This window comes from Chlamydotis macqueenii, chromosome 2, assembly GCF_036417535.1.
Source record: "Chlamydotis macqueenii isolate bChlMac1 chromosome 2, bChlMac1.mat, whole genome shotgun sequence".
Taxonomy (NCBI): Eukaryota; Metazoa; Chordata; class Aves; order Otidiformes; family Otididae; genus Chlamydotis; species Chlamydotis macqueenii.
In genome coordinates, this window is record NC_141557.1 from 150326811 (window position 1) to 150354340 (window position 27530).

General features: G+C 36.9%; 1 protein-coding gene across 1 annotated transcript in view; it reads left to right on the top strand.

Annotated features, from left to right (window-relative positions):
- The window catches only part of COL14A1 (collagen type XIV alpha 1 chain), a 115858-nt gene that overhangs the window by 45524 nt on the left and 42804 nt on the right, over nucleotides 1–27530 (top strand). The window contains exons 13-28 of the mRNA XM_010118641.2: nucleotides 1374–1513; nucleotides 3181–3307; nucleotides 4201–4340; nucleotides 7475–7607; nucleotides 8765–8836; nucleotides 9589–9731; nucleotides 13566–13695; nucleotides 14726–14848; nucleotides 16276–16425; nucleotides 17091–17207; nucleotides 19051–19197; nucleotides 21023–21097; nucleotides 22448–22587; nucleotides 23801–23924; nucleotides 25075–25218; nucleotides 27168–27332. Of these exons, the coding sequence (XP_010116943.2) occupies nucleotides 1374–1513; nucleotides 3181–3307; nucleotides 4201–4340; nucleotides 7475–7607; nucleotides 8765–8836; nucleotides 9589–9731; nucleotides 13566–13695; nucleotides 14726–14848; nucleotides 16276–16425; nucleotides 17091–17207; nucleotides 19051–19197; nucleotides 21023–21097; nucleotides 22448–22587; nucleotides 23801–23924; nucleotides 25075–25218; nucleotides 27168–27332 (2070 nt within the window). The remainder of the gene's footprint in view (nucleotides 1–1373; nucleotides 1514–3180; nucleotides 3308–4200; nucleotides 4341–7474; nucleotides 7608–8764; nucleotides 8837–9588; nucleotides 9732–13565; nucleotides 13696–14725; nucleotides 14849–16275; nucleotides 16426–17090; nucleotides 17208–19050; nucleotides 19198–21022; nucleotides 21098–22447; nucleotides 22588–23800; nucleotides 23925–25074; nucleotides 25219–27167; nucleotides 27333–27530) is intronic.

Here is a 27530-nt window from a genome sequence, read left to right on the forward strand (position 1 = left end):
TGTAGTATGAGATATTCTGTATTTAGTAAATAATATTATTCTACACACTGTGTCATCTCAATCACTGTAGCAAAACCTGTCTCTGTGCCAAACAGAGGCATGATCAGCAAGCTCATTCTGGGATGAGGTTTCTTTTTGGGACCAAGATTTATCCAAGACTCGCTGTAAATATCACATAACTCTGGCAGCAGGACTGCCTGTCTGGTTGAAAGCAACGTTGTCAGGAGGCTGGTTCCAAAAGGAAAGAGCTGAGACTGAAGCATTTTACGGTATGGCTTGGATCGTGAAATGAAGTGCATTCCACGACTGACAGAAAGTAGAAAGGAAGGCCAGCACTTAGTGATACTCCCTTCACTAAACTCTGAGGAATATATTGAATGCCAGAAAGTGTGGCAAACACATCTAATACAATTCCACTGTGTTCCCGTCTTCTCTTTCCTCATAACCAAGTTGACTTGACTGTTCCTAAGCTGGTTAGGTGTTTGCTTGCAGATGCTGATTCTGACTAAAGATCCCACATAATATATGGGATTTTTATCTTTTGCTTTTTCCCATGTGCTCTCATGTGAGGGAAACAGCTTCTGAAATGCTGATATTTTTCCGTCTGCATGGATTGGTGAGGGGTGTGTGTGAAGGCAGGATAGACAGAGAGAGGTTTCACAACTCAAGGGAAATCAGCAGATGTTGGGCTAATACTGAACCTACTGCTGAGAGTAACAGCACAAATTGCTTTCTGTGGTGTGCAAGAAAAGTGGACGCAATCTGAGACTCTTGCATGATCTCGTTTTCCTTCAGATCACAAGTCAAAGAATATAAATATGGCTTTAACTGGAGTTGCTGTTAGGAAACAGCTTCTTTGTGTAATAAAAGGAAAGATTAAGAGGTGTAAAAAAAAAAAAAAAGCATCTTCTGGGCTAGTTATGCTTTTGGACAAACTTACCCTTACGACTTTTAGGATTCAGGAAGTTTTTTGCCAAAATACTACTGTCATGAAACATTTTTGCTGGGTTACACATGGAAAACAAATGTGTATAGACGAAAGATCTAATTAAATTAAATTAATTTACACAAATTTATTGCAAGGATTGTGTAGGTTAGATCTTGCTATGATATCTGCTATGAACTATAATGTAATTTCTTTCTTTTTCAGTGTTAGTTGAGATGCGCTTAGCAAGACTGACAGTTCTGTTTCAGCAAAGAGCTAAGCCATTTTACCTGCCTTTAAGTACTTGCGTAGCTCCATTGATGTGGGCCTTTTAATAAAAATATTGGTGATACAGATTTGTGATTGGAAGGTTTCTTTTTAAGACATGAAGAATTTCACAGCTAAAACCTGGAATCACTTTCATGGTTTTATCTCTTTTCTTTTCAAGTGCCTCTAAGTCCACCAGCAAACTTGAAATTTTCTGATGTCGGACACAGTAGTGCTAAGCTAACATGGGATCCTGCTTCCAAAAATGTAAACGGGTATCGCATCATGTATGTGAAAACAGATGGAACAGAAACCAATGAGGTAAATTATTAGTTCCTCCCTTCTCTTAACCAATCTCAGACCTCCCCAAATTTCTGTAATTATTAAGGGTAACTTTTCTAAACAAAAGCGACCTTGAAAGCTGTAATGAAGGATTTGCTAAAGAATTCTGAACCTTAGTGCAAATAAGAGTTTGCTCAGTGTTGGGCATACATTTGGAGTGGATCATAGGTGTGGGGGCCAGTACTCTGAACTTCTTACATACCAGAACAGCCATTGCTGGTGCACGTAAACTGAAGGAAACTACTCAAGGGAACAGTGGTTTGTAGGTGCAGGATCTTGATTAAATGTATGGTACGGAAATTTTTCTTCTTGATTCAGTCCGGATAACAATTCTTTCAATATATCATACGTTGTGGACTCAGGCTCATTCAAAAAGACTATCTGAAGGCTTTGCTGCATTTTCTTCACAATTATTACTTTAATTATGTATTGACAACTCGCTTCCTAGAAACAGGATTTGACTTGAACACAATGATGAGAAGATACCAAGATGTTCTGACTTAGATGCTTGCATTTGATCATTTACTTATGCAATATTTAGTTATGCCTTGTTACTAAATGTGCTGTACAGTAGCTTTTAGTGGCATGAATTCTGTGATAGAATGAAACATGGAATGGAATTATATTAATCCAGAAATCTGAAAAAATACAGAAAAAGTTTTTAAAAAAATAATTGCAGTAAATAGGTCTAATTATAAAAACAGGCCAGATCCCTTATAAAATAAGTTATCATGGATAACTTAGCCCTCCAAAAAAGTCTTTAATAGTAGTTACATGTAATTATATTTCTTCTGGAACATATCTGGACTCACATCCACACAAGACAGAATATTTGTATTAAACCTGAAGAAACTGTTCCTGAGTTTACAAGAGTGCATACTTGTGCAATGTTTTGTGTCTTTCTTTTTTGCTAGGTCCCTTAAAATTTAAATTAGAAATCCCTTAACCTCTTCCTGTTGATTACTCTTAATACAGATAATACATCTGGCTGTACTCATCACAGGGATGTTTGAACATCTCAGGCTTGTGGTAATATGCTTTATAGTGTGAGTGAATGTTCAGTAGATTTTTATCTGCCTCTTAACTTTTCCTTTATGTCTGTTCAGAGAGCAGGTGGCACTTTTTTGTTTGCTTTGCATCAGTAGCATTTCACCTGTGGTGCCAAGCTACTGTGACACTGGGTAGTTGGACTGATAAACTGTCAGTTTATACAGCTTTGATTTTTATATCCTGAGCGGAGTAATGTTAACTGCGGCCTGGATAGAGATCAGATGAAACTGTCATCTTTTCTCTTGACAAATGCTGAACATAATGGTTTATGCAATGATTGTCCATGATAAGGGACTGGATTCAATAGGTCAAAAAGTTCCTTCCCCTTCTGGGTTCCTGCACATGCAGTGCCAATATGTTAACTAGTGAGTTCCCTAGTTTGTCATACACAAAATTTTCCTTTTCTCTAGTTTATCTATGTTAATTGATTTTGTCATCTTTTATGGCCCTGAATTAAAACTTGTTCATAGTTTCACATAATTTCTGTACTAAACACATGACATTCTCCTTCTGTATCATTAGTAGCCAGCAGAATTTCCGACACTGATAATGTGAAGTGTATGATCAATCTCTATTGCAAATTATGCTTTCTCTAGGTGGAAGTTGGTCGTGTTTCAACCCATACTCTAAAAAGTCTGACATCCCTTACAGAGTATACTGTTGCTGTTTTCTCCCTGTATGATGAAGGACAATCCGAACCACTTACTGGCAGCTTTACCACAAGTGAGTATCGCTGAACTTGTGAAGGATTTCCAAGAATTTTTATACTCTCTTACTTTTACTGGAAAGTAAGACCAGTAACAGCAAGTGTCTCTGGTTGTGAATTCAGATATATGGAATGCTTTCTGTTATTTTCATTGGAGTTTTCAGCTTCTTTGCTCCCTTATTATGAAGCCAATTTCATCCTTACTCATGGGAGTAATCTCTTGACATCATGAAAACATTTGTGTGGGTAAGATTCATTTCTTATGTCTTTCCACAATTGGCCATTTTAAAGCATCTTTTATTGCAATTAGAGCTCCAAAAGGAGAAAGTATAAGACATTTAAGTCTGCTTAGCGCAGTTACAGTTTCTGTAGCTGTAGTTCTGCATTAAACAAATGGCTGATGACACTTCTTAATGCTTTCAAACATCATAATGGGAAGAGAAGGACTTTGAGGGGGGAAGGAGAAACATGAGGTGGAAGAGGAAAGAGAACGTACATGTACAGAACAAGAGGTTGATACATGCAAACTGCAGATGGGAGTGCACGCAGAGTCTCTGGAAAGGGCAGAGATTGGGACTTTGCTTTGAGGTAGAGGAAAAGAGCATGGTATGCAGAGCAAAGGGGAGGGAGGGTTGCATGGAGCTCCTTTAGTGGAGAGAGGACAAGGAGGCTTGTCCAGTTAGAGTAGATAAAGAGCATGTATTGTGCGTATTCGCCTCCTCCAGCTACAAAAACACTTCCCTAAGTACAAATAAGTGTGCAAAGAATCTGTAGTGCCTTTGTGACCTACCTCCCATGTTACACTCTTTCTAACAAAGTGGAATTAAAATGATACGTACTTGATGTTGCCATCTGTGCAAGTCTCAGAGAATAATTTACTCCCACTTTTCTTTTGCATAATATTTTGCAGAAAAAGTTCCAGCTCCCCAGCATTTGGAAATTGATGAAGCATCAACAGACAGCTTTAGGGTCAGCTGGAAGCCTACTTCCTCAGATATTGCTTTTTACAGATTGGCATGGATTCCTTTGGATGGAGGGGAATCTGAAGAGGTGAGCTGCCTTGATTTTCTGAGACTGTGAAATGGAAGAGGGAATTCTATTCTGTGCTGCAACTTTTGCCAATTAAATGTGGCCAATTGACTTACAGAAAAATCTGCCTAGCTGCAAAGCACTGTAAACCAAAATCAAACCAATATTCCAGTTTCTCTTTGAAGAGGAAATGAGGAAAGAGATCTTTTGTCAGTAATCCATCTAATCTGTCATGTGCCAACTGCCATGGAACTAGCACTGTTAGTTTGTTGCTACTTCAGTTTTTAAAGGTTCATGTTCTTCACTTTGCTGTGAAGATGATGATGGTAGCTGAACCAGAGCAGCGATATCCTCACATAAGGCTTCACATTTATCTGATGTGCCTGCCACAGTAGAATTGCCTGTGAAGCCTTAGTTATGTAATGGTACAAAGGGAAAAGTTTACACTTAGTTAATTTATTAGACTGTTCCTTTATTCCTCTTTATGGTTCTTTCTCTTTTTCCTCCTCATGGAAAGGGCTCTTAGGCCCTTGTGCATCTTCTCCATAGTGCCGTTTTCATCAGTCTGAATTTTTAAATGATTTTTCAACCCTTTTGCTTTTCCTGTTCTGTTGTCTTTCTCCAAGTAGAAAAAGACAGACACTTTCTTTCCCTTTCCCAAATGTTCATCTTTCTTACACTCATTTCCTCTTTTTCTTGCTTTCCCGCTTTCTTTCCTTCTTGCTTGCTTTCTTTCTTTCCTAGTTCTTTTGGCTCCTTTTGTACTCCTTAGTCCTTAATGACTCTCTCAAACATCTTGTTGTCTTGGCATCAGCACTGCAAAGAGAGGCTACATTCAGAAACTGTTTATCTGAATACAGAACTTAGTAGGGAAGATGGCATTTCCTACCTGGCCCTAGGTTTTAGGCATCATTTTGTCATCCATTAGAGCAGAAAGCAGTTGTTCCAGCTTAGGTTATGTGGCATTTTTTCTGTAAATTTAGCTTAGCCTGATTCTTTCCTGCCTTGCAACTAGCAAGAGCTAATCACGCAAGAAAGAAAGAAATTACAGGAGGGAGCAGGGAAAAGGAGTTAGCAGATGAGTGAACACAGGTCATCCCCTAGGATTTTCTCCTGCAGTAGGTGAACTGATTTGTTTCTGTGTAAGTTTCAGTGAGTAGCTGTCAGTGAATCCCTTTAAACCATGTGCATTTTTAAAGTGAGATTTATGATATCTGTGTTCTTTGAGTGTAAGAATACATGATAAAGAAATATTTGAACTGTTAAGGTTCCACTTGTTTGTTGTATTCACTAAGAACTGCTAGAGGGCCTAATATTTTAGTACATTGAAATATTAAAAATACCCGAGCTGCTGTCCTGTTCTCCTTGCATGACCTCTCTAATGGGGTCAGGCCTAGGATAGCACAATACCTCCAGGCTGTTGCCTCTTTAAGCTTCTTTCCCAGCTAAGTGATCAGTCATGCAGAGAGATGACATGCACTCCCTCTGTTTTTCTCCCAAGACCCAACTTGCCAATTAGCTGAGTGGGCTCGGGGGGTGGTGGTGAGAATTACACACCTCTTGGCTTACTTCACCCACACTGCTGGTGGGTGAGGAGCGTTTAGTGGGGTGTTAGCGCTACAGAGCCAGAATAAATTTAAGAGTGACCTTTTATTTCTAGGTTACAGTAGAGAATGCATACTGTTACAGTGATGTGCTTCCTACTATTCTTGCTTCTGTTACTTGTCCTCTCCACTTGAAAGTTCAGCACTTTGTGTTCTTTTTTTTTCTGGTCTTTTCTGTGGGCAAAGTTATCAGCGAGTGGAGGGTAATGGAAGTTATGCTTCAGAAAGTATGCCAAAGTTATGTGTAAGATAGTAACTATGTATAGATATTTTTCTAGTGATTTGATACACAACTGGAGGGGAATTGGAAAGGAAGGTATTATTTATGCCTACTTAGAATACAGCTAGACTCACTCAAGCTCATTCCTGAAACTTTCCCAAGAAAATCTATGCCAGGAAGTGTACAGTGTGGGATGCCTAATTAATTATTTGATAGTTGTAGAAGACATGGCCCCAACTAATTTCTTTCTACTTTTGTTTTCTGTATCTGAGTTCAGAAGGTCTGTGATTGTTTTATGAGTCCCTCTTCCGCAGGATCAAGTCAGGAAATCTCCTGTGGTAATTAAAAGAATAGTGTGATTCACTGTTTCTGCTGACTGCCGTAGTAGATTTTATGCAGCATGGATCTCTTGTTTGATTTCCGTTATAAGTCTTACTTTGATTCTGTGTATACAGTGACCACCTTTAAAAGCGTTAACCTAAAGAAAGGTGGTTTTATTGTAGTATCTAGCTGCATAACCTAAAATCTATTCCCAAAACCAGTCAGCTCATTTCACCAGAATTACTGCTCAAGCTCCTCGCATTCTGCTTTACAGTCCCTTTAGCACCAACTTCTGCCCATCTGCTGATCCCTTCCAATACAATAAATGAAACACAAAAATCTGAAGTGAAACCTTCTGCTTATAGTTAACATTGCACATGTGAATCTTCTACTGCTGTCATAGATAGAAATAAGGAAAATTACAATTCAAAATATCACACCATATGATGAGCAAAATTCTCGTCAGCACATGTCACCTAATCCCCCAGTCTGCAGCAAATGTTTTTTCAAGTTGCATTCAGATGTGTGGAACCGTAGCTTGGATTATAATTCTGGTATAGAAACAGCATTCTATAAGGCTGTGGAGATGCTGAATACATTTGTCACAGCAGTGCTTGAATAATAGAAATATGAGTGAAAGCTCATCTACCCTGTTGTGTTGCTTTCATTGTTAAATGTTGTGAATTTCAGTGATTTTCAGATGAAATGCCTATGGTCAACTTTAGCAATTAATTAGTTGTGGGTGAAAGTATGAGACTACATATTAGAATAATCAAACTAGCCACCAAATAATAAATACATTTTAAGTATTCTTAACAGTGTTTTTTTCCAGATGTACTCTGTGATACTTTTTATTTCCACATAGCTAATAAATTCTTTGAGCAGATCTGAGTGTAGATTTCATTTATTTTAAAGGAGAATCCGTTTTCTTTCTTTCATTTCAGCCAACTAATATAAATTAATCAAATGCAGAACTGATTTTTTTTTTTTAATCTTGCTGTGTTACGTAGATTGTCATAGATGGAGATACAGACAGTCATGTTATTGAAGGTTTGTTGCCCAACACAGAATATGAAGTTTCTTTGCTGGCAGTTTTTGATGATGAAAGTGAAAGTGAAGTTGTTGCTGTTCTTGGAGCTACATGTAAGATAAACTCTTGTTTGTAATTTTTAGATGTTTAAGTTATTTAAATTTAATGCATATATCTTATATTTAAATTTTTGTCCATTTTTGGGTAGCTATTATATTGAAGAATAGCAATAATATTGAAGTTTAGCACTAGGACTTTGCTGAGTGTATTTTTTGCTTTTCTTATTTAATATTATGTGGTAGATGGCATTGAATCAAAATGATGGTTTGGCTACCTCTCTGAGCTGTGGTATTAATAACTTTTGGATCTGGATATTCTTCCATCTTACACTTCAATATTTAGTCTTTGAACAGGGTTCCTTATGAGAAAATATATCAGATTTTGGAAGGAGTTAAATGTTTGAAAGTAAATAATTTACAAGAATTTCACTTAAGATGTTTGACATCTGCAGTATACCCTTTTCTTTCTTATTTATGTAATTTATACTCACTAGAGGTGAATTCACTCTTGCCTGAAGTAGTGGTCCAAAAACCTTACACAGGCATCCTGTGACATTAACATGGGAGTAACAAAGATAAAACTTGAAAATAATGTACAGTGTATTTTATAGTTTATAATCGAAACAGTGGCCAGCATTTCAGGTAGATTGCTTTATTCATTCTCTTTTTATGGACAGTGACCTGGTTAAGTAAACACTTATATTTTTCATGTGTAAATTCAAAAATTTTTTTGATTCTTAGTAGTTTACTCGCAGACTTTATCTTGAACCTTCTGTTAAGACAAGAAGCCGTTACCCATGCAAATGATGCTGATATTGCCCAGTGTTGCTGAGTGTGTTTTCTGTTTTTCACTTGGACAGAAGTCAAGCACCCTTGAAAAGCTTTCAATTTAATTAATCTGACAACCTTAACAAATGGTCAAAGTGGAAGTCATTATGCATAGTTCAGTTGGAAATGTGGGAGGCTTTATGCATTCTTAGTTAATTGTACAATTTATAATTATTTCTTATTTGAACATATAAGTGCTAATCTTGCAAGTATATCCTAAAGTAAACTAAATGAATAGTTCCCTTGTCCCTGAAATGCCTGAAGTGTGTGGGATACTTGTAGGTGTGAGCACGTAGTTTCGTTGTCATAGTTAGAAATACCAGATAAATACTGTGACTTCCATGTCTTGTTGGGTTGTTAATGAGCTGAGTATTGTTTTTCAGTTGCAAGGACTACCGCAATACCTACCACGGTGACTACTAGCAGTACCACAACTTCTAAGCCCACCACAGCAGGTAAACAGAGCAAATGTCAACAATTTCAAGGGTGAATGAAAAGATCTAAGGCTCAGGAGGAGCTGATAACCCCAGTTGCTGATGGTCCATGCAGTCAGCACACTGCCATGGCAGATCTTCTGGAGGTGCAGACCTCAGGCAAGGGACATCAATGGTGAGAGGTGCGCACTGTCTGCATCGGCACACTCCCAGCTCCTGCACCACCCTCCTGCGTGTGGCCATGGGTGGATGAGGAGCCAACTTACAGCACAGTGTAGGGACTCTGGATGGTACCAGTGATATTACATAGGAATACAGGGGCTAATTTGGAAAATTCAGCTCTATTTTCTCTTTTCCCTTTTTAATATGAGCTTGGAAACTCTTCCGGATTTTGTTTAGTTTTGAGTGTTCTCTTTTTTTTCCCTGGAATTAGAAAACTGACTTTTAAGGAACAACGGTTCTGGGTCATTTCTTTTCTGTAGCATTCTAGCTGCAGTGGAGTTTTGATTATTCTAAAGCTCCCTGAGCTGACTGTTATAAACAAAGCAGATGGGGTAATATATGTTAATGGCAGTATATGATAACTATTATTTTATTAAATGGTTAAAGTTTTTATGTTGTTAAGCCCAACTATGACTGACTGACATGTGTTTGCCCCACCATGGATCTGCAGACCCACTGCGACTTCAGTAGAGCTTGCAGCTACTTTGTCATAATTAGCACAATCTAAAAATAGAGTTGAGAAAATATTAATTAAGTATTTTTGGCTTTAGTTTTTCGAACAGGAATAAGAAACCTTGTTATAGATGATGAAACAACCTCAAGTCTGAGGGTGATATGGGACATCTCAGATTACAGTGTTCAGCAATTCAGAGTGACCTATCTCACTGCGAAAGGTGACCGTGCTGAGGAAGCGGTAAGAATGGTCTGTATGGCTTTTGTGAATGGCTTCATAAGCTTGGAAAGTTTGTTTAATAATTGCTAAGGCATTATCTCTCCTTATATGACACTCCTGTTGCAATTAGTAAAAGATTCATGTTTGATATCACTGTGAGATTGATCTTCAAAGTTATAATCGTATAGCACCTGCTGCACTGCAGGCAACAGCAGGCAAATGTAAGATCAAGGCCCAGTCACACAGATGCTTAAAGATGTTATAGTTAAAAGATTAGCTGCCTGTCCTCTTTTTCCTGTGTTTTTAAAATTTGTCTAAGTCTTTGGGTTTGTTTTTCTGTTGTTCTTTTGTTTTGGAGATTTTTTACTCCTAAGCCTTTTTCTATCCTGAGATTGTGTTTTAACAACTCTTAAATGTTTGACGGGACAATCTTAAGTAATTTTTTTTTCTTGAACAATTTTTCTCTTTCCCAAAAAGCCTTATTTTATGCTCAAGCAATATAATTAAAGTTGAAATGCAGAGTTTTCGTAGAGCTTGTTAAGTTGAACATGTCACAATAGAACAGCACTTTTTAATCTAAGTGCCTAAGGGTATTTGTTATTTTTCTACTACTGTATGATGATCAAAATTAAAACTTTTACACAAAAGAAGTTTCTGATGATCAAGATTTTGGAAAATATTTGAAAGAATGAAGAGTACTACATGTACTCTTTTGTGAATATAGCAAATAATAAAAAAATGAAGCTCTAGCTGTATCGTGCTTTTTTTAAAAAATAAAAACAATTGGGTAAGTCTTAATATTGCAGTGCTTGGTTTCCACAAAAACTAAGTTATAAAATTTTGAGATAGCTCTATGTAGATACATTTAAGAGATTGAATTCTATAGTTTGAGGTTATTTTCTTAGTAAGTAGGTCAGAATGCGAAAATATTCCCCATCTCATTCTCCGTTTCTGTCTATCATGCAACTTACTTCTGTTCATAGAACAATTATATTGAAAATATGGGATATTCTTTTTGATGTCTAGCAGCTGACATTTTTAGCCCTATATCAGACTATGTCAATAAAAATACTAAAAGGAGTTAGTTGAATATCTTTTTTCCCAGAAAAATACGAATCAGTGTTGGTTTGGTTTTTTTTGGTTTTTTTTTTCACTTTGGTTTAATTCATCTTTTATGATACCTTGGTAAAAAATTACTTTTAGCCACCTCTTTCAGCTATAATCTGAAAATGAACTTCAAATGGAGTGGTTTCCTTTTGGGCTGGAAAACATGCTTTATGAATTTACCTAGACTATGTGAGAGTATAATATACAATACAGTGGCAACTTGCACAGCATAATGACACAAATTGTACTGTTCTTCTGACAATAACTCAAAGTTTCTGAAATTCAAGTTCCGGATTTACTGTTTCAGCTCTGTGAATCTTAATCAAATTCAGTTGGATGATGTAAATGTAATTCTATTTTAGTATTCAACGACTATTATTTTAAAAGGAAATTAAAACTATGGGAAAGGTATTCAAATTCTGGCTCTCAGAAGGATATTAGTGTTGACTCAAAAACTCATAAAAGAAAATTATAAAATTGTAAGGTTAGGTAGGTGTCTTGGCTCTGATTCCACAAATTATTGAATTTTAATTGCAGTCTCAAGTATTATTATCTTTGGTCACAATTCAGCAAAGATTAATCATGTGTTTCATCTTTGAAATGAATCACGTGCATAAATACTTTACTGAATAAGGAATGACGTAAGATTATACTTAAAATTAAGCACATTTTAAACAGAAGGAATGTATTTTATCATATGGCTTCAAGCACCTGAGGGGTGCCACACAGATGTCAATAAAATGACAGAGACGTTAAATTTTTAGGGGAGTGTTTATATGTTTAAGTACATTTCTTAAGCAGAATCAAAAGTTTTGTGGAATTTGGGCTTAAATATACTATAGCGTGACAATTCTGTGGTGGATACCTAAGGCTCTGATTTCAGTGATATGAATTTCAGTTACTCCTCCTTTTCCATAAAAATATTAATAAAATTTTTAATCCTTGATGCAATTGGCTGAAAATCAGGACCTAGAAAATGTAATAGAATACTTTTCACTATAGAAGGGTCAAGCCCTAAATTGAATGTGTATTTTTGGGTGTGCTGTGCATAACTGGAAGGATCACATTTTTTTTTTCTCCTCAAAACCAAGAATGTTTCTCATTGCTGAAAACTATATTGTTCTGTAGAAGATTTCTTATCTGCAGATGTGGAAAAGAGAGTTCTCAACACTTGCATGCTTCCGCCTAAAAAAACAACGGAAGTTGGTTGTTCTTTTTTCAAAAACTTGGTCTGTGTGTTTTGACTTTTACGTATGGAAGATTTTAGCATGGGAATCTTTCATGCACGTGTCTTCAGATGGTTTTGTCCAATTTTGCTCAATGAATGAAGTACTTTTTTGACAAGTCTCAACTCCAGGGAGTACTAGATTAATTTCATTAAAGTGTCAACATTAGGGTGTACTAGATTAATTTCCTTCTACATATCACTTGCCAAAATTAGAAGTAGTTTGAATGTGTCCTGGAGTGTTAAAACGGGTGAGAGCTTTCTTTTTTGAGTATATTCTTCAGAAAATTTTGCTCTGCCATCATCATGTGCATCAGTCGTTGTTGAAACAACAAAACGCTTTTAGGCTCAGTTTCTGCGTTTTCCCCTTGAGTTTAAAGGGCTTACAGGTCTGTCACCTTCTTGCCAAACATTTGGAGTTGCTGACTCAGATGATAGATTCACGTAATGGACATAGGCCAAGGAGGGTCCGAAATATGAGGTTAGACCTTGGGAGTGTTGCTTCTAACAACGTCACTTCAGAGCACAGATTCAGTGTAGGAAACGTAGAGTTGATTTCTCTTTTTTACCCTGTCCAGTCCGTGTACTAGGTAGCTCCCATACTGTCTTTGGAAAATCTCTGAGATTAAAATTTTACTGGCGAGTTAAAAGATTGCAAGACTTTACTTGGGTACCTCTGCAACCACTGTTGTGATACTAGTTTTGAGGCTCTGGCTAAAATACAGTAATCTGTTGAAGAGTTTCAGAAATAGCTGCTTATGGGCAAACCTTGTACTGTATTAAAAGAAGCCGTGTTTAACTCAGCGGTTGGAAACATTTGCTCTTGCACACCTAAAACTGCCTGGAGGGATTTCTACAGCTTCTCTACTTCTATCAGGTTGCCTGGTTGGACTTCTGCTGCAGTTCTTCCATGTTTCGTGGCTGTTTGGGATTCTCTGCTATTTCTAATATGTGATCCTACTTCCTCTCCTAAATAACTAGCTTCATTTCCTTGTCCCTAGACTAGATGCAGATGGGACAAACATCTTTTATTCCTGCTTGCTCAGTTCATGCTTCCGAATTTCCTGAATTCATTTTCCTTCCTCTGAGGGAAGATGGATTTTCTGTCCCCAAAGAACATAACAATTAACCTTTATTAATGAGTGTAGCTTTGGACAATCATATTCACATCAAGAAAAAATACAATAAAAGTATTTATTTTGTCTAGACAGTAAAATTGTTTAAGTACTAACCATCCATATATTACCAGTGGTTTATGGAGCTGTAGTCGCTCATAGGTTTAATGTAAAACTGTTGTCCCATAGGCACAGTCTTCTTTTTATTTTACTTGAGCGTAACTAGTAGATCTATTAAAAAGATGGATAATTTGATTATTTAATTTTACCGTAGAGCGTCAGAAATATTTTAAAATGCAAGCTATACAGCAATACTAGTGGAATGTGGTGTCAGAGATCATGTAAGATACAAAAAAGTTTTGTCCATAGTCATTAATCTTGATTGTTTCTGTTTTTCTGACCATTCAGGTAATGGTGCCTGGGAGACAAAACACTCTTCTGCTTCAACCTCTGTTGTCTGACACAGAGTACAAAGTTACCATCACTCCCATCTATTCTGATGGGGAAGGAGTCAGTGTCTCAGCTCCTGGCAAAACTCGTAAGTAGAAAGATTCTGCTTGTCTTTGGCCAGTATATGCATGAAGAAAGTCTTACTCTTTTGACCTTTTTTCCTTGGCTATAATAATATATTTTAGTATAAATGTGGGCTTATTTTGCATGACTTGTATGACTGGAGCTTTATATAAGTTTCAGTTCATTGGTTTAGAAACAATAAATTACTTCTAATTGACAAATTGCATTTTATATTCCAATACTGTGAGCTTGCAGAAACTTGTTCAGTAATAAAGCTGGTAAGTCCTTGATAGATGGCCCGCCAAGGACAAGCGAACTAATGCAGAAAATAAAGTAAACAGTGCCTGGTGGGATAGTATCAAACCAACCATTGTTAAATTTTCTTTTGTGTGAGATCATTACTTCCTAAAGGTCATTAGAAATGCTGCTGAACTTTTTATAAAAGTGATTGCATTATCTCTAGAGTTCTGACCAAGTACCAAAAGATTACTCAGCTGTAGCTTAACTTCCCTCTCTACTGTATATTGGTAAAAAATAATCTCATTGTGCACTGCTAGTCATGATAGTATAATTGTACTGAATTACTCTCCTAATTTACATCATTTCTGCCTAAATTGAATGCTATTTGTGCAGATGCTTGTAAATCATTCCTTTGATTCAATTTGAAAGCGTTAAGTGTTCAGAAGAGCATGATTTATACATTAAAAACTTTAGTGCACTTGGATAGAAAGAAACTATACAAATAAAAGATAATTATCTCTGAATTGTCTTGTGTTTTTTAAAAAAATGTAGGGACAAAGTTGGAAATTAGTTTGAAAATTCATTGCTTGTTGAAAGTTCATAACTAATCCTTGGTATAACTTTCATAAATATATCAACATTAATCCACTGATGTAATGCCAAGGATGAATTTGATTAAAGGCTTTCATCCTGGCAATTTTACCTGTAAATCTGAGAGTACTGAGTATCATACTGTTTTCATGTGCATGTCTTGAGTTTTACGCATGTGCTTGTATGAGAGAAACTTGTAAAAGCTCTGTTTGGTTTCCTTTTAGTACCCCTGTCTGCTCCTAGAAATTTACGTGTCTCAGATGAATGGTACAACAGATTACGCATTAGCTGGGATGCCCCACCATCGCCCACAATGGGTTACAGAATTGTCTACAAACCTATCAACAGTGAGTTTTTAAATGGATTTTTTTTTTTTGGTCATTTGGTTTTGACCGTACAGTGTCTTGACATCATCTTTTGCTGAATTTTGTACTTAAATCTAACAGTTGCAGTTACAGCTTTGAAGGTGCTATTAACTTAGGTGTCTCAGATTTTGATTATGAGAGTTTCATAGTCACAGAAGGATGCAGGTTGGAAGTGATCTCTGGAAATCATCTAGTCCAGCTCCCTGATCGAAACACGGCCAGCTTGGAACAGGTTTTGCTGGACCTTGTCCAGTCAAGTTTGTAATATCTGCAAGGATGAAGATTTCAAAACTTCTCTATGCATCTGTTCCGGTGTTTGACTCCCCTCAGTGTGAAACTGTTTATCCTAATATCTAATACAAATTTCCCATGTTGCAAATTTTGTCTGTTTTCTCTTATCATCTTCCTGTTTGCCTCAGAAAAGATTCTATCTTCGTCTTCTCTACTACCTCCCGTTAGGTAGGTGTAGGCAGCAGTAAGATTCTCCATAAACTTACCGCCTTAAAGCTGATCAAACTTACTCTTTCAGTCTGCCCTTTAATGTGATTTTACCACAACTCTTTCTAATTATTTCAGGGACTACATTTGCTCTTTTCCTGTCCCTCTCTTCTGTGTTCTCCTATCCTTCAACTTCCTTCCCCTCACGACGCAAACACAGCTTTAGTTTCCTTGACTTTTACTCCCACTCTACATCTCACAAATACTTGCCATTTTATTCATTGCCCATTTTGTCTGTGCTGCATCCTTTTCACACCTGCACATTGCAGCTAGACAAGGCACCCAAGCTCCTTCAAATTTCTTTAGAAAAAACATGGTCCTCTACTGAGAGCGAAACACAAATATGTGACCATTTAGGGACAAAAATACTGTACAAAGACGATACTGTTGTTTAGTTTCTGAAGTGTATCCAGAACAACTAAGAGAAGTGACAAAGGAGCTGTTTGCAGTTCTGATTTGGGAAAGTTTTATTCTTTTCTATTTTCATTATCATTTTTGCACAGTGTTAAATGATACTGTTGTATAAGAACCCCTTAGGGACTGTATTGCTGGCTGGCATCTGCTGTCCCCCCTGTTGGTCCTGGCACACCATCAAGCTGGGAGGATCTTTGGCTGCCTATTTAGGGCAGTAGTAAGTCACTGAAGCAGAACAAAAGAGTCTTAACACATGCCAGTGTCTAGCCCTGCCCTAATGAATCCCACTGCTGAATTTCCCAAGTTTGTTGTGGCTTCTGTCCATGCAAGGACTGAGCAGAGTGTGTTTGTTTTTGTGTGTGGTAAAAAAATTTAAAAAAAGGCAAAAAATAGCAATAACTTTAGGAGCACATGTAATTGGATGTGTCTTAAGATTTAACTACCTGCTAATTGAATGGATGAGCAAATGATTCTCTAATTTATTTCATATTTTGCAGTTCCTGGTCCTGCGTTGGAGACCTTTGTAGGGGATGATATTAATACCATTCTCATTCTAAATCTCTTCAGTGGAACGGAGTACAGTGTTAAAGTATTTGCTTCATACTCAACAGGCTTCAGTGATGCCCTAACAGGCGTAGCCAAAACCTGTAAGAATGATTTCACACTGTTCAGATCTCTACAGGCTGTTTTTTCACTGTAACTGTGGCTTTGTGGATCTCCCTGAATACATTTTCACGTGGAAGACTTTCTCAGTTGTATGCAAATTGTTTTCCTCAAAGTCTCTTTTTTTTTTTTTTTTTTTTTACTCAGACTATAGCAGGCTTTCAAATAATCTGGATAGTTAGCATGACAGGTTTCATAAAGCAGATGTTATTATTTATCAGACAAACCTATTTGCCTAGTAGTAGATAGAAATCTCCTTAATGGAAAGTCTATTAGTCTTTTCTTTTTAGCTCCATATCTATAATCTGATATAGTCTTTATATATCTAAAGCGCGATTTTAAATTAGATTTTGAGAGAAATATTGTTGTTGTTATGACATTTTTATACTTATTTGTAGTAACTGAATTTTTAATAGTGTTAACTATTTAGTTTTAAGTTGACTTAAGTTCCAAACTTTTGGTCTAAAGGTTCGTTGTTTTTTTTTTTTTGTCCTTCCTATTTTAGATTTTCTTGACATAATTTTAATAGCAACTTTTGAAATTATTTGTTAAAAATTAATTGGCACAAGTGTTTCACTATAATTCTTTTATCAGTTTTTCTTATATGTCTTAGAGGAGTAAATCTGATTTTTTGTTCTTTAATTTTCAGTGTACCTGGGTGTCACAAATTTGGATTCCTATCAAGTCCGCATGACTAGCCTCTGTGCTCAGTGGCAGCTTCACAGACATGCTACCGCATACAGGGTCGTTATAGAATCGCTTGTGGGTAAGTTACTAAGTCATTCAATATGCAGCTATAGCCTAACCTAGGCAATTGAATTGTTTAATTTAAGAAATTGTATGCAGTCGGACCTGTAGACTGGCTCTTGAAATACTAGAAATTATGGAGAGAAGAGAGTTGTGTACACACTGAAAGTTTCAGGAGTGCAACTAGCGTTCCTGTCCTTTTATATCAAACAGATGCTGATAACTTGTTCTTTTTATGGGAGGGAGTTTTATTTATCAGTAGAACATAGGTGATTACCTGAGATTTTCACTGGTGTGAGGGACAGAAGATGGATAAAGGATAAAATGAATACATCTAAGATTATAAATACATGATAAATACGGAGTGATAGCTCTGTAGGATTAGGATGAGAGGAGGGTAGAAGGGTAGGTAAAGCTCCAATTGAAGCCAGACCATGCTCACAGAGTCGGAACAGTGTCCAACTTTGCCTATTCTCATTCCATTGATCGTTAATTATAGCTTGTAGTAATGTTACTCATCTGGATAAACACTAGATATTTTTACGTGGCAACACATGTTGTCTTGCTGGTTTTAGCACTGACTGTGCAGAAGGTGAAGTACAACCTCCTCCGTCTCACTGATTCTCAGGTGTAGCCAGAAGAGGTTATGGAGAAGTCACCGTTTGTGCAGACTAACTCTCTTATCCCCAGTAGACATCAGTGATCTTTTGAGTGGTGACAAATTAAAAGCTTGGATAACTTTAGAGTTAATAACATTTAATGGGATCTATCAAAGATATAATGAAAAATAATACTAATTTGGTTGCAAAATATGACCTTTCTGTGGAATGGCAAATGGATGGTTATGTGGTTTATTTGAAGGCTTGGATTATAGACAAGCTGTTCAGAAAGCAGAGATCTGGGCTGGCACGAGACAGCACAGATTTCCGTCTCGTCTGGGAGCTAGCCAACATTCTGTTCTCATCGTATAGATGAGAACTGCCGGAATTGTTTTAACTGAGCCAAAAGAGCCTAAATGTGAGCAGAACGAGCTAAAGTGTGAACAATTGCTTCTTACTAACATCTATCTTGAAGAGTTTTGATTGTCAGATTGGGTGTGTGTCTCGTTCAGGCAGTGATCAATTACTTTTATACTAATGTAACACCTCCTGATGAGCACCAAGTGTTTTTTCCTTGACAGTGAATTACTGTTTGGCATTTTTTGTATATATTCTGTAAAAATGTGGGATCAGTTGGTTGTATTTCACTTCTTTCTGTTCCAGTTTATGAATTATGCTGAAAGTTTTCTTATTATTATTAAAATATGCCTTATACTATTTCCAGTACCTGGGCCTTTTCCATTGTCAACATCCTTTTCAATTCAGAATTTTGCAGAATTAATTTTGGAACCCTGTAAATACTGTTCCTTAACCAACTTGTTAAGTGGTTACTAGTGGAAGCTGGAACACAATATCTAGTTCAGTCTCTCTTGCAGTTACTAAGCACGTTACAGACTCTGAGAACCAGAGCCACAGACAAAGGATGCCATAGAATTACATAATGCAACAATTCCTCATTAGACTCTGATAATTTAGGACCAAGTCCAAAGCCCGTGCACTAACTTCAGTGCATGAGGTGAAATTCATCTTTTTTTTCCTGGAGATGTCTGCACGTTTCTTAGCTCCTACGTAGTATGAAGGATGAAATGTTAGAGACCTCTGCACAGAGGTGAATTTCCAGAAATAAGGCAGCATGTAGTTTATTAATTTATGTCAACCACTTGCCCTTCATCTGTTGTCATGTCCCCTTCTTATTTCAGACTTAAATTACATTATTCAATAAAACAGTAAAGAAATGTTTAATGGTTTCTTTTATAATTCCAGATGGGAAAAAGCAAGAAGTAAATCTTGGTGGAGGGACGTCTAGACATTGCTTCTTTGAGCTGATGCCTGGAACTGAATATAAAATCAGTGTTAATACACAGCTTCAGGAGATAGAGGGCCCTGCTGTAAGCATCATGGAGACAACATGTGAGTAAAATACATATCAGAGTTCGACCAGCAGTGATAATGCTTGGTTGCTTCTTGTGTTTTGCCCTTTGCCCAGAGATGTGCTATTCCTATGCAGTTTGCTTTAGCTGTTTTTAATTTTTCAGCTACATTGTGACTCCTCCACAGAGATGCAGGATTCTTGCATCACTGCTGTGTGTTAGTTGTGAAGTCACATTCACCAACTCTATTGGACTTCTTAATGAGAAAGAAACAGGGAGAATGGTTTTCTTCATAAAAGGTTCCACTAGGGGATACTTTTAAAATCTATGACTTTGGAAAAAAAAAAAAATCCAGAAAAATGAAGTAAACAGAGAAAGGGGAAAGTTTTGTATCCTGCAGCTCTTGTTATGTAGTAAAATTTCACCAGTGTCTGAGTAATTTACACTTAAATGGGACCTTGATACCCAATCTACTTGTGTATTTTCAAACAAAGGAACAAACCAAATTTTTTATTATTTTTCTCAATAACACAAGACAGGCAAAAAAAAACCCCTCACAGCTCTTTATGAAAGCAAGATCTTGCTCTCATGAGTTCAAAATACTGCAGAACAAAATACAGAATGAACACAGTGAAGATTTTAACTTTATCTTTCTTTATCTTTTATCTATCTTTATCTTTTTTATCTAACTTTATCTTTTAACTTTTTCTTTTTATCTCAGCGATACCCTTCTTCTCATACTATATTACTATACATCACGATGCTGTTACCCCCTTCTTAGGGTTGATAATGCTGATAATTTTCCTCTACAAGTGAACCCACACTTATGGTTTCACATAGGAAAAACTTGCACAGGTGTATAACTCCACTTCTTATTTGTCCAGGGCTCATTTTCAGAGCTCCTTACTTGAAGGAATGATGTTCTGTCACCTGTGGCTTCTTACGCTAATTGCATTGTAAAATAAAAAGGAAAAAAAATGTCCTTGCACAGAAGTAGAAGCTTTTCCTCAGATATAGTTGTGGAGGTCAACCCATGTGCATGTATCTCTGAGAATTTAGCCAAGTCTGTATTGAAAGGCGCTAAATAGAGTACTTGCATTCAGTAAAGCTGTCAATCAGTGATCATGTATCCAGATAGATTTCTGGGAGGCTGTCATTCAAAAGCTTATTTTCAGGAGACACATGAGACAGAGTAACCAGTTTTCAGAAACTCCTATATAGTAAACTTAGTAGAAGCTGCTGCAGGCAACAAAGCCATGGTCCTGTAGAGTTGCGGTCGGAACTGCATTTCTAGCTGGAAACATAACAAGGTCTTCCACTGAATTCAGAAAAATCTTCCTGGAGATCAGGACAGGCTGTGATCTGCTCTAAGTGCAGGCACTGGCTTATTTTTGCACTGTCTTTGTATTTTGGATTGCAGGACTAATATCCTCTTCCTTCCAGCATGAGTGGAGACCTGCTTTCTGTGACTAATGACTGGTTGTGGTCAGAAAGGAAAAGGACACTGACCTTTTACAAAATGAATTATGGATATTAGGTCAAGAGTGGGGCTGCCATGTGGTTTCCTGTACTGGAGAAACCCCAAAAGGGGCAGTTCCAGTACCAGTTCAGTTTGTTTCTTTGTAGCATTGACACTGGAGTGCAGCCATTAATTGCTCTGGAATAGTGCTGTCCTTTTTCAAGTGGTCAGTAGAGGAGGATGTTACATGCACACACTCACCTACATTTCTCTCCAATTGCATAACTACTTGATTAGAGATAATGAATTTTAAATGTGGAGATGAGTAGAAAATGCTGTGTTTAATACAGATAAAATATATTGGGCTTTTAAGAGTTTTTTAGTATTCCTTCCTTTTATTCTCCAGTGCCATTTCCAACTCAGCCACCAACACCACCTTCAACGCCACCTCCACCACCTACAATCCCTCCTGCGAAAGAGGGTAAGTGCTGCATGTGTGAGTTTATAATAATTTTAAGATGTTGATGCAATGTTTTCTGCTTCCGACACTCTTTTAGACCTGTGGGAATCAGATTCAAAATGCATTTGCTACAACAACACTGTTAAGGCAGCTGGCTTAAATTTAATGAGCCAGAAATCTGACATCATTATTATATTGTTGAAATGTGCAGAAAGGAGGGTTAATATGTGTGAGATTTTCTTTTTCCAGAACTCCTGAAACATACATGTCTTGCAAGTGAAGCAGATAGCCTAGGGTAATTAAACTTCTAAACCGGGATGATTTTTAAAAATATATCTACTTTAGGTAATGAGAAAAGTGTTGACCATGTTCACTCTCTTCTTTCTTTAAATGTAGACTTCCTTCGATGTTTTATTTGAACATGTAGTGTTTTGTACAAAGTGTTATAAATATTTATATGAGGGGAGCATTATTGTTGGAGACTGAGGGTCAAATCCATCAGCTTGAAGTTGGTGGACCAAACTGATGTGCAGTAATAGAGAATTTAATCCATAAGTACAGAAAAAAATACCTTGTGTGTGTATTTTAGAACTGCATAGCAGCAGATTTTTTTTTTTTTAATCCAAGGAGTAATCAACAGAAAGCTAGAAATACAGGTATATATCTTCCTGTCCCATTCTCTGAATTTAGATGAACATTTTTCTTCAGGATGAAATATGTTGAAAAAAAACTTTTGCTTTGAGGGAGTTTATTTCTGACCCCAAGCAGTAGACTTGGATTCTGCAGAACACTGAAGGTTCCCAGTTCCCATGAAAAAGTGAGCAACTCGTGTGGGCAGGTGCACAGCTCTGCAGGCTGTGATACATAAGAGCATGCTGGAATAAGATGAGATGGGGGAAACCTGTGTTGCTCCTGAATAGCGCAGTTAAGGGGGTAAGCATTAGGCACTACAGAGCTTAGGGTTGCTTTTTGAATGGACAAATTTCCCACTGGGAACCTTCACAGTTGAGATTCTCTCATCTTGCTTACCATGTCATGCTAGGAGTCTGGGCTTTTGTAAGTTAATGTGTGACTTTACTTAACAACCTAAATAAAAATGAAAATGGTTAGCCAGATTTTAAAAACCTGTTATGGCCTTGAACTGTATTCTGTGATAGAATCTGGCAGTGCAGACCATTCACCCCTTGCACAGCTCAGCTGGTTCTACACCTGCACTGAAGTCAATGCCAGCAGGTCTGTTTGCTAAAGCATTATTAACTGACATTAAACAAGAGCTTTTCATGACAGTTACATTTTCTTAAGAGATTTATGAGATTTCATGAGGAGTTGAGCCATGGCTCTAATTCCAGAATACTTGCTTTTCTTTCTCAGTGTGCAAAGCAGCCAAAGCTGACCTAGCATTCCTGGTGGATGGGTCATGGAGTATTGGAGATGACAATTTCAATAAAATAATTAACTTTCTCTATAGCACTGTTGGAGCTTTGGATAAGATTGGTCCTGATGGAACTCAGGTAATCAACATGGAGAGAGATGGCGAGTGCATGCACTTGACAGGGTATTTTAGACTAGCATCACAAGTGAAATGAATCAAAAAGTAATTGACACCATTTCACAGTGCTTTCAAAAATATCTGCTCCTTTAGGACAGCATTTTTTGTAGTAACTTTTTATACACACTGTGTGGTGGAATTCGTGATATGAATTTTGCTGCCATGAAGGCTAGGTATCATTTCAGTCTCCTCTAAATCATTCTAATAAGATTTAAGTTGTGTGAATGTTTTTGGTGTTGGTACTCATAGTGGTATTTATTTCTAAATAAGCTGAAAACGGCATTGGTAAGAAAAATAAAAAATTCATTTATTTAAGATCTCATGCTTCACAGAGTCTACAGGACTTGAAATAAAATACAGGATTTACAATGATTGTTCTATGTATATACTTGTTTAGAAAGACACTTGAATCTACTCCAGAAAAGATTATTGGCAAATATAATACTGTTTTAAGTGTTACCTGTATAATATGCAGTTTGGGATAGCATTGAAAATTATTTTTAGTTTGTTTAAACTCTGGAGAATGATCAAGTTTTACCATTTATTGCCATACAGCTGTTTTTCCAGAATATAGTCCGTGATGCTTTATACACTTAGGCACAAGCTTAAGCTTAAGCATTTGAATAGCTCCTTTTAAGTCAGAGACACCACTTATAGAATATGAAGTTTAATATATGTTTTGTGAGTTGTAGGGATTTAGTGTATAGTATTGAAATACAAGGTCTGAACTAATGTAGCATCATATTTGGGAGAGGCAATGCTTCATAATATGTTCTTGCATCTTTCTGTTACCTGCTTCAGTATTGCTCCCTAACTTACTTATGTGCAGCTGTTAATTCATGGAGACTGAATAAAGTCCCTGCAGTTCTGTGTATGAGTAACTGTACACGTGTGAGCAGCTGTAACTAGGATTTTACTTTTGGGCTTGATTGAGAGTGCTTTTGCCAAAGCAGTGAAATGAAACCAGAAAGTGTTAGGTGGTTGCCTAGGTTGCAGAGAGTAAAATTAAACTTTATTTAATGAAAACTTCTTAAAGAGAAAAAAAATTCTGGCTTCAATTTAAAGATTAAGCAATGTTACAAGATAAATCCTTGTTTTAAATGCGCTAATTCACTCAATTTTTGCTTATACACTGGGTGATGCTTTAGTAATGAACACATCTTCTGTGTGCACAGGTGGCAATAATTCAGTTCAGTGATGATCCCAGGACAGAATTTAAATTGAACGCATACAAAACAAAAGAGACTCTTCTTGAAGCTATTCAGCAAATAGCCTACAAAGGAGGAAATACAAAAACAGGTGAGAAATGTCATGATTACGACGCAGATTTTCTCCTTTGAACTCTGTGCAGTATTTCTTTCCCATTTGCTAAATGGTTTAATACATCGGTGCAAAAACAGTGAGAACATGGTATCTCCACACTGTAGGTGAAAGGCTGGGCTTTGAATTTAGAAAGTCTCTGTAATCTGCAGCTTACACCCTTCAGCCCCTACTGCTGGATATTCACCTCTGTGCCAACTGTGAGGTCAGGGATCGGGGGGAAGGGAGAGAGGTAGCTAGGCAGAAGTGAATAACTTTGGGGATTGTGGAAGGTGGAGTGGGGAGTAATATGAAATCAACTTGGCAAGTGGAAAAGTGGGAGGGGAGAGAATGTGGGAGGGAGCTTGCAGAGCATGTAGGAAAACAGTGGACAGAGTGGAGGGTCTGTTTGGTTATAAGCCAGGACAGTTAAACCTCAGTGGTGTGTTTGAGACTGGGCTGGGGGAAGATGGCTGTTAACTGAATCTAGTAACTTTAATTAATCCCTTAAGATAGCTCTCTGATGTGAAAAAATTAAAGATGAGTGCAGTAAGAGTTAAAATCTGTTTTAGTTGGAACTATATGTTTTATTATTCTCAGAATGCACATAAATTTCTTGCAGCTGTTGCATTGCATCCAGTCTCAGTAGTATCAAAATAAACACATTTTGCATTTACTTAAGAAAATGCTACAATGGCACTTTCAGTTGTTACCTGGACTCTGCCCTACAATCCAGTAAGGGAAGATTTTGTTATCTCTAACCTGCACAGAATACCCTTTTCCACACATCATGTTCTTGAACTTCACCTTCGGAATTGAAGAAACAGATGGCTGAACCCATCAAATTTTCGAAGATTAGGGTCAAAATTAAACTTTTTTAAATCTCTATTTTAATAACTACAGGATGCATGAATTCAGACTGCTGAGGACTCAACAGCTCTTACTGAAATCCATTTATAGCTAGGTGCTCAGCTTCCTTCAGTCTCGTGATAATTGGTCAGGTCTTAAATCATAACTCTGAGTAGACACATTTGAGACGGAGTATGTGGAGATATCTCTTTTTATTGATATCTAATATATGATATGAGAAGCCAATAGAAATTGTATTTATGTCACAGTGAAAGTATGTTGTCAATTTTTTCTGTTTCAGGCAAAGCCATTAAACATGCGAGAGAAGTCTTGTTTACTGGAGAGGCAGGCATGAGAAGGGGCATTCCAAAGGTTTTGGTTGTCATTACTGATGGGCGATCACAGGACGATGTGAACAAAGTCTCCAGAGAAATGCAACTAGATGGTAAAATGTGTAGCTTTAAGAGTTTCCTTTTTCTCATTAATTATTACCTAAGTGTGGGCATGAGATAAGAGTAACTTTTGCTCCAGGAAGATTTCCAAGTTTAAAGCAAAAAGACAGCAAATGCTGGGAAACTCAGAAAATCACTAGGATGTGGTTAAATTCTGGATTTTTATTTGTGATTAATACTATTATTTTTCATTTTGGTGACAGTGCTAAAATCATGTAGTAGTCAATGGAATTGCTCCCATGATGAAGAATTTAGGTGACATGATCCTGAGAATCTAGACTGTCATCTCTGAAGTGTAGTCTTGTGGTTACCAGCAAACTGGTTTGTTTTCTATGCAAGAGGTCCTTTGAAAATTCTTTCATGTGTTCTTTTGCTAGTTCTAATCTGCTCTCATGTTACACTAATTACCTTTAGGAATTTTTTTAAAACCACCAATTTTAAAGCTTTAAGCAGCCACACAGTGTGGCTGCATGAGAACTGGGTAAGATGTAGAAATGTCTGATGCTGACGTTTGTATCAAAACCCAAAGGGCACAGTGTGCCACATGAAGCAAAACTAATGGAAGAAAAAAAGCTATCGTCCTTTTAATGTGAGATCTAAGAAGAAATTACATTTGTGCTTTTTAATTTGCCATTAGACTTTGGCAGCCATGATCTTGCCAGTGTATATTACTGATTCCTGAAACCCAGTGCAATCATTGAGCTTGGCTGCCTGCTCCTATTATTGCTAGATGCTGAGTGCAGTGCCTTCATAAATAAAATCATATCACAAAATAGTAGAGCATGCCTAACTTGTTTTAAATAGCAATCAAGAAAACCCCATATTTGTGAATAAAATGGAGTCTAAGAGGAACAGAAAACGTTCAACTGTCATGTAACGCTTGCAGTTGCCTTATTACCCGTTAGACTGGCAGTGACCTTGAGAGGAGACGGCTTGTGGTGGGAGTTCAGTTGCTGACCCAAGGGGTGTGTCACCGTGGACAAATGGCTTCCTGTTCCCTGTTTCCTTTTGTGCGTGCTGTATGTTTAGGCTGCAGATAGATTGGAGCAGGTACTGACTTGTATCTGTGATAGAAATTGGCATGAAGAGGTGCTGATCTTGGATGAAGCATGAAGATGTTGTTATATTAAGCGAAAGTTTTGTTATGTTAAAAGCTCCTCAGAAGGTGATGAATGACATTGGGCCTTGTTCAAACTTAAAGACAATATTGCTTGCCTGGAGTAAATTTGGGACAGAGCCATGCAAGAACAGTATGTTCATTAACAATATTCAGCCTGATGTAGACAGGTTTTTTCCTTTTATCTTTTATGGGAGGGAAAATGTTGAAAAACTTTTAGCTGGTTTGCTGCTCCTCGAACACACAGGATACAATTCCCATTTCATTTAAATCTTTGAAGTCAGGCTCAAATTTTGAAATATATTAATGCAGAATATATAGAACATATTCAACTAGTGCAGTTAAGTTGCTGATGAAATGAGAATGCATTTATCTCAGTTATCGCTCACTAAGCAGCAGTGGCTTGAAAACTGATTAATACATGTCACAGAACAAAACCTGTAAAAGATGTACAGGAAATTAATGTCTATGCTTTGTATTTATTATATACTATGTATTTTTGCATGTAATACCATATAGAATTGAATTATAAAAGCATTTAAACGTATGCTAAAACTTTAAACTACTGAGCAGTTTCTTCAAGAAAACACTTGAACATTAATTTTAACTAATTAAGCATAAATAGCCAAAAGAAAGATCTCACAGAGAATGTATTATCTTCATTTTAGATTATGTGCATGAATTTTCTTGTGTTATAGGTTACTAATAAAATTCCCACCTTTGTATTTAATCAGGAAAGGAGCCAGTGCAAAAACAATTGTGTTCGTATTATATTTCTACCCTCTAAATGAATGACTCACAAGAGTGTTCTTTTGTGTTTTACAGGTTTCAGCTTTTTTGCTATTGGAGTAGCTGATGCTGACTATTCAGAGTTAGTTAACATTGGCAGCAAGCCCAGTGAAAGACATGTCTTCTTTGTGGATGACTTTGATGCCTTTGCAAAGATTGAAGATGAGCTGGTCACTTTTGTTTGTGAAACTGCATCAGCAAGTTAGCAATTTTGACTTTTACTTGCTTCTGAAATAATAAGTGCTAAATACTGGGGGTTTTGTAACTATTAGTTTTCTATTAAGAGATATTATTGATCTTTTTAACATAATTTATGCAGCTATTATAACTCTGATGTTATTTCCATAAAAGATTAAGGAAATTAAGGTGTTGTGACTTCAAAATAACTAATGATTGTTT